This window comes from Mesocricetus auratus, unplaced genomic scaffold, assembly GCF_017639785.1.
Source record: "Mesocricetus auratus isolate SY011 unplaced genomic scaffold, BCM_Maur_2.0 Super-Scaffold_100022, whole genome shotgun sequence".
Taxonomy (NCBI): domain Eukaryota; kingdom Metazoa; phylum Chordata; class Mammalia; order Rodentia; family Cricetidae; genus Mesocricetus; species Mesocricetus auratus.
Genome location: NW_024429203.1, coordinates 36,144,298 through 36,158,628, shown reverse-complemented (window position 1 = coordinate 36,158,628; position 14,331 = coordinate 36,144,298). Strand labels below are relative to the sequence as shown.

Genomic DNA, 14,331 nt, shown 5'->3' with positions numbered 1-14,331 from the left:
TGGTGGCTCACAACCATCTGTAGTGAGATCTGACACCCCCTTCTGGACTGCAGGCGTATGTGCAGACAGAATACTACATAATAAATAAATCTTAAAAAAAAACTGAGTGAAGTAATCAAGAGGAAAAATATACACATCACAAAATTGACCTTGAATTTGTCTCAATAAATGAAAAACCATACCAATACAAAGTATTCATTTCCATACCTTAATCCCCTTTTTCCTTTAAAAAGAGATTGGTTGTGATCATTAACCAATTATAAGCAACCCCATTCAAATGAAAACAAGGATTTATAAACAATATGCGGATTTGGACGTCGCTTATTCCAAACTGTTTCGTGCTAGAAGGGGGCACTGTTCATACCATGGGGATCATGACAAAACTCAGAAACCTGTGTAAGTCCTTATTTTCGGTGTCTATAAGGGTGCATCATCTTAGCTGTCTCAATTGTTGGAACACCTGGCCCACTGCTTCCGGGGGGGTCTTGGTTCATCAAACCACAGAAGCCTGGAAGGAATCCTCAGCTTTTTATTTTCTGTAGAAACATAAACAAAAACTCTTTTCCAAAGTAACATCACTCCTGGAGTCATAGTCCCACCTATCTTGCTTTCCTATTGGCCAACAGTGCTTTATTGACATATACACAGGACTTCCCCTATCACACACTATTAATTCAGTATTGAGAACTGAACCCAAGCCAGACGTTGGTGGCACACGCCTTTAATCCCAGCACCTGGGAGGCAGCGGAAGGCAGATCTCTGTGAGTTCGAGGCCAGCCTGGTCTACAGAGCAAGTTCCAGGACAGCCTCCAAAACAATACAGTTCTCTGTCTACAAAAACCAAAGAGAGAGAGAGAGAGAAAGAGAACTGAACCCAGAACTTTGTGCATGGTAGGCAAAAACTCTACCAAATGAGCTATCCTAGGCCAAATGCCAACTTTTTAAGACCAAGTCTTGCAAATGCATGGCAATGCTCGCCTTTAATCTCAGCAGTCCAGAGACATACGCAGTCAGATCTCTGAGAGTTTGAGAAAAGCCTGGTCTACATAGTGAGTTCCAGGGCAGTCAGGACTATGTAGAGGGCCTGTTTTAAAAACAAGACCAAGCCTTACCTGGTCTACCTTCCTCTCTGAGGCTAAGGCAAGCTTGAGGAGTAAATAACAACCTATATATAACTGGGTCTAGATTAGTGGTTTTCAACCTGTGGTGGTTCTCAACCCCAGGGTCAAATGACCCTTTTATGGGGGGTCACCTAAAGACCACCAGAAAACACAGATATTTACATTACTATTCCTAACAGTAACAAAATTAGTTATGAAGTAGCAATGAAAATAATTCTGATTGGGGTCAGCACAACATGAGGAACTATATTAAAGGATCGCAGCATTAGCAAGGTTGAGAGCACTGCCCTGGATCAACACATACCAGGAGAACTTGCTCTCGCCCCTTAGCAGTTTCAGGCCACTACGCATGGGTGCCACAGCAATCCATCACAGTAAAAGAGAACAGTCCCCAAAGCGGGAGGAGAGTCACCCTGGACTGTGGATTTTCCTCATAAACAGGCTGTTCCTCTATTCCAAGAATTGGAGCAGACACTAACTAGCCCTTTGACCTCTCTGAACACTGCTATTCTCATCAATTTCTTGACAGGAAGTTCCACCCATTTGCTCTCTGCTTCCTCTTATTTCTCTCTTCCACTTAGATCTTCCTCTTAGCTTAAATAAATTCAGATAGCAACTTTTTTACTCAAATAATTTGACATTTTCCCCCTATTTGCATACTACTCAACCTCTGACCATTGCAAAACAACTGTCAAGCTACTTGACCGAACATTATTTTCATTCACTGGAAACAAAAGTCTAAGAATTCTGTCTAGCAGCTAATATACTTAGAAAAGTTTACATGGTGTACTCCGCATATACCAGTATCTGCAGACCAGTGACATTTCAGAGAGCAGGAAACCAAAGAAGAAATACCAAAGTAAAAACTTGTGATCTGAAGTCCTTGCCTTAAGAACCAAGGTCTCCTTCTCGCCAAGACAACAATGTCATCTTAAAAATGTGAATGCTGGCCGGGCGGTGGTGGCGCATGCCTTTAATCCCAGCACTCGGGAGGCAGAGGCAGGCGGATCTCTGTGAGTTCCAGGCCGGGCTGGACCGACAGCCTCCAAAACAATACAGAGAAACCCTGTCTCATAAAACCAAAAAAAAAAAAAAAAAAAAAAAAAAAAGAATGCTGAACTGGCCCCAGAGGATCAGACCCACTGCCAAAGAAGAGCATTCAGCTTCCTGTCTAAAGAAGCAAACACTGGCTCTGGGATAGAGAGACAGCTCAGAGACGAAGAGCACTAACTACTCTTTCACAAGATATAGGCTGGATTCTCAATACTCACATGGCAGCTCACCACCATCTGTAAAACCCAGTTCCAGGGGATCTGACACCCCTTCTGGCTTCTGTGCATACTGTATATACATGGTACAGACATACATGTAGGCAAAATACCCATACACATTTAAAAGACAAAAAACAACAACAACAACAACAACAAACCAAGCTCTAGCAATTTTTTTTTCTTTTCAGACAGGGTTTCTCTGTGTGGTCCTGGCTGTCAAGGAACTCACTCTGTAGACCAGGCTTACTTCAAACTCACAGATTCACTTGCCTCTGCCTTCTTATTGCTGGGATTAAAGGTGTGCACCACCACCACCAGTGAGAAATTTATTTCTATCATGAATCCAGTTCTGGCTGTATAGATTACTCAAACCAAACACAAGAGGATATTGTATGTTTCAACAACAGGAACCAGATGAAAGCCCAAGTCTACAGTGTTCAGGCTTGCATCTTCTCAAGTGAAGGCAGAGTAAGACAATGAGAAATGATCAACATTTGTCAGAATAATTCTGCTCAACTCCCATTTCTATTGAGGGCTGAGGGGACCAACAGTGCCATTAAAAACACTGAGTCTCTCTTTCTATCCCTTTCTAAAATATAAGTCACTGGTGTCCCAGGTACTGAGACTGAGGGTGCAGCCTGACCTTACATGTCAAAAGCTGATTAAAACAGTCATTTTTTTTAATGGCCTGCTTTAGACAGTAACATATTATCAGAACCAACTAGAAAGACCTCAGAGCAGTAAAAAGGCTGGCTTAATTTTCAAGACTCCTGAGCTGTCCTACTCCAAACCTGTCAATCAAGACTAGCCATACACCTATCTACTTCAAAAACCTCTTAACCTGCAAAGTCATGCAAAGGAGAGCTTTCCCTCAGTCTACATTCCTTTACCTGTTTACCTGAACTAGTACCGTTGTGTTTTTAAGTGGGGTGGCCCTGCTACCCTATAAATCAAGCTTTCTAAGCTTGGCTTTTGTGTTGTACACACAGATAGGAAGCTCTCTGGGAACAAGTAGAGCCATTTTCAGTGCATTCTACCTTCATAGCCCTGAAGAATAAGAATGACACTCCATGAACCAGGGGAGACAAGCACTCCCCACCCTGGTCAGGAGTTACTACAGCTGGAAACTGCGTCTCCTACCCTCTCTCCTGGTCTGGGCAGAGAGGAAAGGGTACTGTTGATGTGCTGGCATATTTCTATAACCTAAAGCAACAGAGGTTAGAATCCTCTTTGCCTGTGGTCATATGCTGGGGACTTTTACTAGAGCCTGCTCTGTTTGCTTCTCCAAAAGGAACACATAAGAATCATCACAAAATATTCCTTTTAAACATTTACAAATAAAGTTCAAGAAGGTAGACTGGCTTATCAGAAACAGTCATGGCAATAAAATAAACTCCAAAGGAAAGGAAGCAAGAACATAGTGTGTATACTGCGAACAATAACAGTGGCAGTCTGAACAAGGGCCACGCCTAATTATGTTTGGGTAGGAAGGTGGATCTTTACTGTTTGAGAATCAAGGCAGTCAAATCAGTTGCTGGGTTTCTCTGAATATCAGTATGTATTTTACAGCAGTACCAAAGAAAGGGGGACATAACTATGCAATTTGTGACAGGCTCTCATTAAGCTCTAGAAATAAGGAAAACAACTTAAGCACAGATGCAGGAGCTGGGAAAGGAGGCTCCTCCTTGCATTGCTCATTCCCACAGCTCAGAGCTGGGCTGTCTCTTTCCTAGGACCCAGTGGCCCAGCATTGCATGTCTGTCCCTTCTCACGCTACCCCTTATGTATTCCCCACTGCAACCTACATCACTCAGGTCTTTCTCTCCTTATGGACACACACGTCTTCATATCTCCATGCCCCAATCTGGCAGCACCACATTCAGCCCCCCTCCCCCATCTATCCATATCTAGCCTTTCTCCTGCTTAACTAGACCCTTACAACAGAGAACCTCTCAATGTAGCACAATCTTCACACAAATGTGGCCCTTTAGTAGGAAAGGCTCAATGCCCTATGTCTCATGAACAAAGCATAATTCCACAGAAGGGCATGAGATTTCTCTAGATCTGTGAACTGTGTCTACTCTGTGGCAGTCCCAGAATGGGGGCTCTGGGAGGAGGTAGCATTATTTTCTTTTTATGATTCAAAACCACCTGCAAATTAGCACCTTGAGGCAGCCCCTGCAGATCTATATTAAATCTGCCACAAAATGCAATGTAGCATCAAAAGGGATTGCTAAGAGAAACCTACAGATACACAACAACAAATATTTTCCTGGCACACAAAGCCTTTACCTCACAGGCACACCACCTCTATCAGGCCTCAGATACACTGGGGGCTTCTAGTCTCTACCCCCAACAGTTCCTAAATACTTTACACTCTTAGCTTCCCTCTCATAGCATTAGTTTTTCTCAATTTTTACTTTGAAACATTTTATTATATTTACTTACTTCTTTGTGCACACATGCAATAGTGAAGAAAATTTGTGGGAGTGAGTACTTTTTTATCATTGTGTGGGTTTTGGGGATCAAACTCAGAAAATCAGGCATCAGACCCATAATTTTTTGTTTGTTTTGTTTCTGTTTTTTTTCAAGACAGAGTTTTTCTGTGTAACAGCTCTGGATGTCCTGGAAATCACTTTGTAGAGGGATGCGATGGTTCAAAGGGTAAAAAGCACCTGACACAAAAATCTGATGATCAGAGTTTAATCCCTGGAACCCACAAAAAGGTTGTCAGAGAGAACTCTGACCAATACATGTTTACTGTGGCAAGCACCACCCCACATACACATTAAAGGTGTGTACCACCATGCCCTGCTCAAATAATAATTTATGGAGGCTAGGCATGGTGGTACATGCCTGTAATCACAGCTTTAGGAGGCTGAGACAGGATGATAGGGAATTCTAGACAAAATGAGGATACACAGTGAAATTCTGTCTCAAAAAGACAAAACAAACAATAAAAAATGCTCCCCAAACCACAAATAGAGAACATTATACAAACAATTGCAAAGCTATATATATGTAATATATGTAGGTCAGACAGAACTGATTTCAAGGGCTATCTGGGGATTTATGAGATAGCACAGAAACTAAAGGGTCATGAAAATTTCATGGGAACAGAACAGACACTCTGTGAGTAAAGGAAACACTCTCCTAGGGCTGCTAAGAAGACACCAGCACTGCTTACCATTCCATTAGAAAAGAAGTGCCGAGTTCTCTGCAGAAAGGAGGATGGAAAAATGACTCCAAAGTTTCATGCTCAACACCTAAAGAATGGTAATTCCATACAGGCCCAGAAACCTTGAAGTCTTCCAACGTGGGTAACTTTTTCTACTCTGGAAATGGAGATCTGCTAGAACTGAGGTTCTCCAAATCAGTGAAATGGCCATCAAGGCAGTCTGCTTGCAGAGATCTGATTTCACAGTCATTCTCCATGTATAGACAAGGCTAACAAAGATGTACAAGGCTAGTAAACAATCTTCTAAGATTTTTTTGTTGTTTTGTTTTTCGAGACAGGGTTTCTCTGTGGCATTGAAGACTGTCCTGGAACTAGCTCTTGTAGACCACACTGGTCTGGAACTCAGAGATAACCTGCCTCTGCCTCACGAATGCTGGGATTAAGGTGTGCGCCACCACCGCCGGGCTCTTCCAAGCTTTTTACTCACACTAGTCATCAATACCTGACTAGTTTATTGATAAACATCTTCCTCTTCTCAGCCCAGAAAATTCTGCCCATGAGCTTCTGTTGTGTCCTTACTAAAGCTCTCAACTCCATCCTAAGCTTGCCTGCCTTTCAACACCTAGCACATTTCTATCCACAGCCTCACATAGGGGATCTCTCCATCTCTTAATATTCCCTATCTTCATGCTGAGTGAGGATTGAGACCAGGGCCTTGAGCATGTAAGTCAAGGTCTTGACTGCTAAGTAGACCCTAGTTCTTCCTACTATACGTTCTTTTTCTTTTGTTGTTTGTTTTTCAAGACAGGGTTTCTCTGTGTAGCCTTGGCTGTCCTGGAACTCATTTTGTAGACCAGGCTGACCTTGAACTCACAGAGATTCACCTGCCTCTCCCTCACTCATATATGGATATTAGACATAGAGCAAAGGATTACCAGCCTACAATCCATACCACCAGAGAAGCTAAGAAACAAGGAGGACCCTAAGAGAGACATACATAATCCCCTGGAGAAGGGGAAATGGACAAGATCTCCTGAATAAATTGGGAGCATGGGGGAGGGGAGAGGGGTATAGGAGAAAGAGGAAGGAAGAAGAGAATGGGAGAGGAGAACATGAAGGATCAGGAAGACTGAATTGGGGGATGAATAGAGGAGAACAAGAAAAGAGATACCTTAATAGAGGGAGTCCCTATAGCTTTAAAGGGAAAACAAGAAAACCAGGTGGTGAGAGGCTGCTGGTCCCTATAGCTTTAAAGGGAAAACAAGAAAAACCAGGTGGTGAGAGGCTGCTGGGCTTCTTGTCCCCTTACTGCCATGCGCTAGTAGATGCCACTTATCACTACACAACACAAACTGGTATCCCTGGGTTCTTGATCAAGAACCAGCACCTGTGGCTTGTAGAATATTTGTTGATTGCAAGTTTAGGAAAAAAAGAGGACAGAACATTCTATTCCTGTCATTAAAAATAAAAGATATATGAAAACAAAGTTGGAAAGGTGTGGTGTCTAATAGGAAAGATTATGTGATAGGTACTTGAACCAGGAGATTTCTCCAACTCCCAAGTACTGGGATTAAAGGCGTGCTCAGCTGCCACCACCCAAACTGATTTCAAGGTTTCAAAGGCAGCTGGAGGTATGGACTTGTTGCAGTAGGTTCGTCACTGTGGGGGGGGGTGTTGAGTCTCATCATGCTCAAGCCACAATTAGTGGAGGAACATTCTGTGCCTGTTGCCTATGGATCCAGATGTAGAACTCTCAGCTCCTTCTCCAGCACCATGTCTGCCTGTACACTGCCATGCTTCCCACCAAGATGATAATGAACTAAACCTCTGAAACTGTAAGCCAGCTCCAATGAAATGCTTTTCTTTGTAACAGTTGCCATGATCAATGGTGTCTCTTCACAGCAATAGAACCCTAACTAAGACAAATCACCACCTCTGTTTTGGTCTCTTTAGGAAATGTCTACTCAGGTTCTTTGGAATCTGAAATGTTTTCCTCATTCTCACTATGGACTCTTACTTTTTAGTCACTTAACTACAAGACAGACCATAATCTTCCCAAGCTCAGGAATTCATGTGGTCCAAATAATTCCAGAAAAACCACATACTTCACAATCCAACCACCTCTGCAGAGTCACAAGGACAACAGCCCAGAGAGCTGCAGCAGGAATAGGCAGTTGGTAAATCAGGCCAGCCAGGGCTACATAGAGACACCTTGTCTAAAACAAACAAACAAAAAAAAAACCCTTAAAACTAACTGAGGTAGAGGCTGGAGTACTGGCTGCCCTTCTAGGGTCCAAGGGTACTGCAACATGTATAGACTATATGCAAGCAAAACACCCACACATATAAAATTAAAAAGTAAATCAACCTAAAAGAAAATCACCAAGGTAAGAGAACTGTACTATAATACAGTGGCTTTGGGGGGGGGACAAAGGATAGAGACAGGGTTTCTCTGTGTAACAGCTATGACTGTCCTGGAACTCACTTTGTAGGCCAGGTTGGCCCCAAACCCAAGTTGGCCTCTGCCTCCCAAGTACTGGTATTAAAGGCTACAGTGGCTATAAAGGAACTACTTTGTTAGGTAAGAATTTTAGCCAGCCAAACTCTCAAAGGACCAAGATAGTGAGAGATAAAGGCAGTAGGACAAACAAATGTAATTTCTTGAAACTTCAATTTTAGCACATGGATTTTATCCATCTACAGTTCTTCTTGTAACTAATAAACAGAGCTATATTTCTGGTGAAATACAGTTATCAGAGAAACCAGACTGAAGATTAACATGGAATCTGCCAGATACAGGACGTGAAGGGACAAGTACTGAAACTGCTGCTCCACCATAGCCCTGTGACAAGTTAGTCACTGTCCCCAACAGACAATAACATTGCATCAACTGCCCAGTCACTAATTTCTGATTCAACAATTGGGTTTCTCTGTTTTAAGCAAACTGAAAAAGAAGAGTAGCCATGGTGCACTCAATGTAGCTCACCCGTGCAGAACTCCTTGCTCGCACCGTGTGGCACTGTGATCCTGCGGTAGACAATAGGCCCTGACTCCAGGATGTTTTCATCATGACGATACCTAGCAGGGCGTTCATTTGGGACACCCCGGGAACGGGCGCCACTTCTTCTCTCGTAAGTGTCAATCTCCTCAAACACAGCCGCCTTGTCAAAAAGGGCCAGGTTCCCCTCAAAGTCAAAATCTGTATCTGGGATCTCCTCGATGTCATCTCCAAAACATTCATCATCTTTATTCTTCATTTGGCCATTTTTTAAACCACTTTTCTTTGGGGTTGCCTGGTTTGGGTGCCTGCTACTAGATGACCCTGGGGAAGAAAATAAAGAACAAAGTCAGTGTGTCCATGTACAGTAGAAATGGAAAATATTAGTCACCTGAGTCACAGGAATCAAAGGGAAAGGTAGGGTATTTCTAAATCCCATTAAGTAGGAAAAAGAGCAAGAGCACAAATCTCATGTGGAATAATAAATTTGAAAAACCACCCAATAACTAAACAGGAAATGAGCACTACTCCACATTTTCTTTTTCAAGACAGGGTTTCTCTATGTAGCCCTGGCTGTCCTGGAACTCACTTTGTGGACCAGGCTGGCCTCCCTCCGGAGTGCTGGGATTAAAGGCGCACCTCCTGCAAATCTTAATCAGTGCTGCTGTTTATAAGGAAGAGGTGATCACGGAAGCTTTTTGTCAATGAGGTTATCGGTAAGCCTCCCAAACTGGCCTTGAATGGCCAGACAGCCAGGATTACAGGTGTGCACCGCCACCAAGGCCAGAGATGCCCATCAAACGAGAAGTGCAAAGAGAGGCAGCACAGTCCCGGGTAAAAGAATGAAGTCCACAGGGAGACACTGTTCAGTCCTTATTCTCTCATACCCAACAAGGTCCTTTCTAACTTAATTTACTCTCAGGCTAGCTCACAGGCAAGAATCCAGACAAGAGATTCAGACAGTCTGAAATGTTTTCAATCTTTGGTTACCATGATCTCTTTCTCAGAACTTTATCTCTTCTATACATAAGCATTTTCTGGACTATCAAAGACAAGTGACCACAGCAAAATAAACACCAACACTGCAGCAACCAGCCACTATGTCTCTTAGACTCTACTTGGCTGCTATGTATTAATCAATACTACTCTAGCAGTCAAAGAGAAAGCTTTATAAAATTCTCTAAACCAACCATTCATAGAGAATAAATGACACCTATACATACAGGTAGGCAACTCATTTAGGCTCAACTGCATTGCTCCCTTTTCACAATCATTCACTGTGCCAAGAGTTAGAAGATCTTTAACCCAGTTGTGTCAACAAAATGGTATATATTCTAGGGGCTGAGGAGATGGCAGTCATTAAAGTATGTGTGAGCAAACAGGAGGACCTGAGTTTGAATCCCTAGCATGGATATAAGAGCTTGATGCAAAAGTGGACGCATCTGTAACTGAAGGATCCCTGAGAGCTTACGGTGGACCCAGCCAGCCTAGCCAAATCAGTGAGTTCCAAGTTCAGTGAGAGAGATTTTGTCTCAAAATGAGGTGGAAAGGAATCAGAGAGGGCACCCGATGCTGAGCTCTGCCATCCACATGCACCTGTGGACGTGCACTGGCATGCACACATGCATATAACTACATGGACATGTGCATACATAATTTGGGAATGGAGTTAAAGCCCAGATGGCAGAGTACTTGCCATGTACACACTAACCCCTGGGTTCAATTTCTAGCGCCATAAAGACTGGGAATGGTGGGCAAACCTGTAATCCAAGCCCTTAAGAAGGGGAGGCAGGACAGAAACGCAAGGTCATCTACTGGCCTAGGCTACATGAGATCTTGTTTTAAAAACAAAAAGCAAGAATTATATATAATCATATATTCACTGTTCAACTTCTTAGGGCTTCAATTTCCAATAAGCAAAATGATCACAGCACAGTTTCTAGGCAGTCAATAAACAACTAACAAATTAATCAACACTAGGAGACTTAACATAATTCTGAAGGGCACATATTATGCAAATATAACTCATGCTTTTCTAATGGAATATGTGACCTTCATCTCTGAGAAAAAACAAAACATAATGAGGAGAAAGAGTAGAGAGACACCATTAACAATTCAAATTATAAACCACTACAAAATTAAGAAGTGAGTTAGACTAAATTCCATTTTTGATGGTTTGCCAAACATTTACTGAAAGAATGCTGAGTGGTATAACTAGGTGCTGGGAATACATTATATATAGTTAATACTAACTAAGGAGAAATACAGAATGCAAACAGTGAAAATGCGATGTGGATTCAAATCTTAAAGGGTTTTTAGGTGCGTGTGTCCCCACAAGAGGTCAGGTGTCCTGCTCCATCACTCTCCACCTTATTCCCTTGAGACAGGATCTCTCACTGAACCTGGAAGTAGGCTGGCAGCCCCAGAGATCCTCCTGCCTCTGACCCCCACAGCACCGGGGGCACAGGATGCACTCAGATTTTACTTTTGTGCTGGAGATCTGAACTCAGGTCTGCATGCTTTCATAGCAAATGCTCCTGCCCACTGAGCCACCTCCTCTACCCAGAAATTCATAAAGTGCCAGGAGAAAATAGAGCTGGATTAAGAATTGGAGAACAGGTATGAAAATACAAGGATAATATACTATTAGCAATATCTATAGTAAAAGGGAAGAAAGAACGGAAAAAAATTCAAGCTCTCAAATGAGCAACACATCAACTCAATGTTAAATCAACTATCTACTGGGAAACAGGCATGTAAACCTCTCTGGTGGATGTGCTCATCCCCAGGTCCAAACAGGATAATCCACTGGGATGCAGAAGATGATACAAAACATTTTATTCACTTTTAATTAAAAACTGTAGGAAATTACACTTCATGAATTTAATATGCTGATGGAAACTGGCATCCTATGAGGTTTCAGGCCAGTAAATCACTATCATTTCTGAAGCATCTTAAGAAAACATGATGTTCTCTGCCTAACAAGTGTGTCCATGTAAGTGGACCTACTTGCCCTATAACACACTGTGCCATGCAACAATCCTGGAAAGCTAGAATTACATGTATGTGCCACACAGTTGGCTGTATCGATATTTAAATCATAACACTTAAGTCATTTAATGATGAGGACACATTCTAACTATATAGCAGTATAACTATAACAGTAATGTTATATAGTTTGGTTGTTATGTGACATTATGGAGAGTAATCACACACAAAGACTGCTGCATCACCAGGCAATAAATCTTGCATATACAACCAGCTGATGACTGAAACATCATTATGGGACATGGCTTTTAATGTAAAGGTCACCATTTTACACACACACCCGCCCCCTTTGTTTGTTGTTGCTATTGCTGTGTGTGCATTGGTTCTCAGGACTGAATTCAAGATCTTGCATATTTTAAGTAAGTGCTCCATCACTGAGCTAAACACCCCTCGATTTTCATCATTTTAACTTTTTTTTTCTTTTCAAGACAAAGTTTCTTTCTCTCTGTAGCTTTGGAGCCTGTCCTGGAACTCACTCTATAGATCAAGCTGGTCTTGAACTCACAGAGATCCGCCTGCCTCTACCTCCCGAGTGCTGGGATTAAAGGTGTGTGCCACCACCTGGCTCTTAGTTTATTTTAGTTGAGACAGAATTTTGTTATGTACCCCAGGCTACCTTTGACAAGTTGTCCTCCTGTTTCAGCCTTGAAAATGCTGAAATTACAGATTTAAGTCATCATGCCCACGCTGCCTTAACCATTGCGGGTTTCTGGTGGTACTGGGGAGCAAGCTCAGGTGCTGCGCTTGTTAGGCATGTGTTTTAACTCATCTCCTCTAAACACAGTTTTGTGACATTAAGTACAGTCACACTGTATAACTACATCAATTTTAAACAATAGCTCAGAAAAATGATTTCCTGGCTTTAAAAGATTCCAGTTTTGTTTTTGTTAATTGCATTTAAAGATATGAAGTGAACAAGAAAATAGCAGAACTATCATTTTCCCTATTTCTTTTTACTGGTATTCTTTGGATAGCATGAGGTTTTTAAAAATTAATCTGATCAGTAACTTGCTGGCAGAGCATTTACCTAGTATGCAGGAAGTAACGGGTTTAATCCTCAGCACTGGGGGGGAAGAGGACCTCCCAATTAAAAAATAACAAGCTTATTCGGTATATAAATCCACAGATTATCACTAATAAACTTCATTCTAAATATGTCATACAGTGAGTGTCTACAAACTATAACCTAAAGGTCAAATCCAACCAAGCTGTTTCTGCAAATAAGACTTCAGAAACACAGTAATATTCATCTGTCTATAAATGACCTAAGGCAGTTTTGTCGTTGTTTTGTACTTTTTTACAAAGGCAAAATTAAGTATTCCAGATGAAGACTGTAGTCGGTAAAGCCTAAGATATTTTCCATCTGGTCTTATTTAACTGGATTTGGAATGACCTTCAAAGATTCACATGTTGGAAGTTTGATCTCAAAGCATCAACTTTCAGGTGTGGGGCTTTGGGAAAGTGATCAGACATTGATGCTCCAATCTCATTAATCAGTTCATAACTGGGAAGTTAGATCTAACTGAAGGGAGTAGGTTCTTGGGACAAATCTTTGGCCCTAATATCTTATCTATCCAAGTCATGTCCCCACTCTGTATGCCACATGGTCTAGTCTAATTCTTTTTTTTTTTTCCCCCCCGAGACAGAGTTTCTCTGTATTGTTTTGGAGACTGTCCTGGAACTCTGTAGGTCAGAGTGGTCTCAAACTCACACAGAAACCTAACTGCCTCTGCCTCCTGAGTGCTGGGATTAAAGGCATGCTCCACCAATGCTCAGCTAATTCTTCTTTTGTTTGTTTTGTTTTGTCTTGGTTTTCCAGACAAGGTCTCTCTATGTAGCCCTCACTGTTCTGGAACTCAATGTAGACCAGGTTGGTCTCGATTTTTACAGACATCTGCCTGTCCCTACCTAACAAGTACTGGGATTAAAGGCATGTAGCACTGTGCCTGGCTTCTATTCTAATTCTTTTTTAATTTGTTTTGTTGTTATTGGCTGTATGTAGCCAAGGCTAGACTAGAACTCAGGATCCTACTGTCTTCAACCCTCCCAGAAAACAAGCATACACCACTACATTCAGTTAATTTTTTTGTTTTGTTTTGTTTTTTTGTTTTTCAAGACAGGGTTTCTCTGTGGCTTTGGAGGCTGTCCTGGAACTAGCTCTTATAGACCAGACTGGTCTCGAATTCACAAAGATCCACCTGTCTCTGCCTCACGAGTGCTGGGATTAAAGGCGTGCGCCACCAACGCCCGGCTCAGTTAATTTTTTTTAAAGATTTATTTATTTATTATGAATACAACATCCTGCCTCCATGTATGTCTGCACATACCAGAAGAGGGCACCAGATGGTTGTGAGCCACCATGTGGTTGCTGGGAATTGAACTCAGGACCTCTGGAAGAGCAGTCAGTGCTCTTAACCTCTGAGCTATCTCTCCAGCCCCATTCAGTTAATTTGTATTGTATGTCTCATATCTAATGTATACAATACATAGGTACAGTAAAAGTTAATAAATTATAGAGCCAATCAAGAGCTCTTATGACTGTCAGAAATGTATGATCTGATTACAAGAAACTTAATGAAGCAGTATCAGTCAACAACAACCAAGTTAATAGTGTGTACTCAATTTTGTGCTAGATAATAAAGAGCTGAAATACCAAGTACAAAATCAAAGAAATTAACCCTAGATAGCTGTAGAGCTTTCTTAGCATGCTGACAA

The 14,331-nt window shown here is 41.9% G+C and overlaps 1 protein-coding gene across 1 annotated transcript in view; it reads right to left on the bottom strand.

The window, feature by feature from the left end:
- Positions 1-14,331, bottom strand: part of Edc3 (enhancer of mRNA decapping 3) — a 39,328-nt gene that overhangs the window by 9,870 nt on the left and 15,127 nt on the right. The window contains exon 4 of the mRNA XM_040729683.1: positions 8,557-8,892. Coding sequence (XP_040585617.1) covers positions 8,557-8,892 — 336 coding nt within the window. The remainder of the gene's footprint in view (positions 1-8,556; positions 8,893-14,331) is intronic.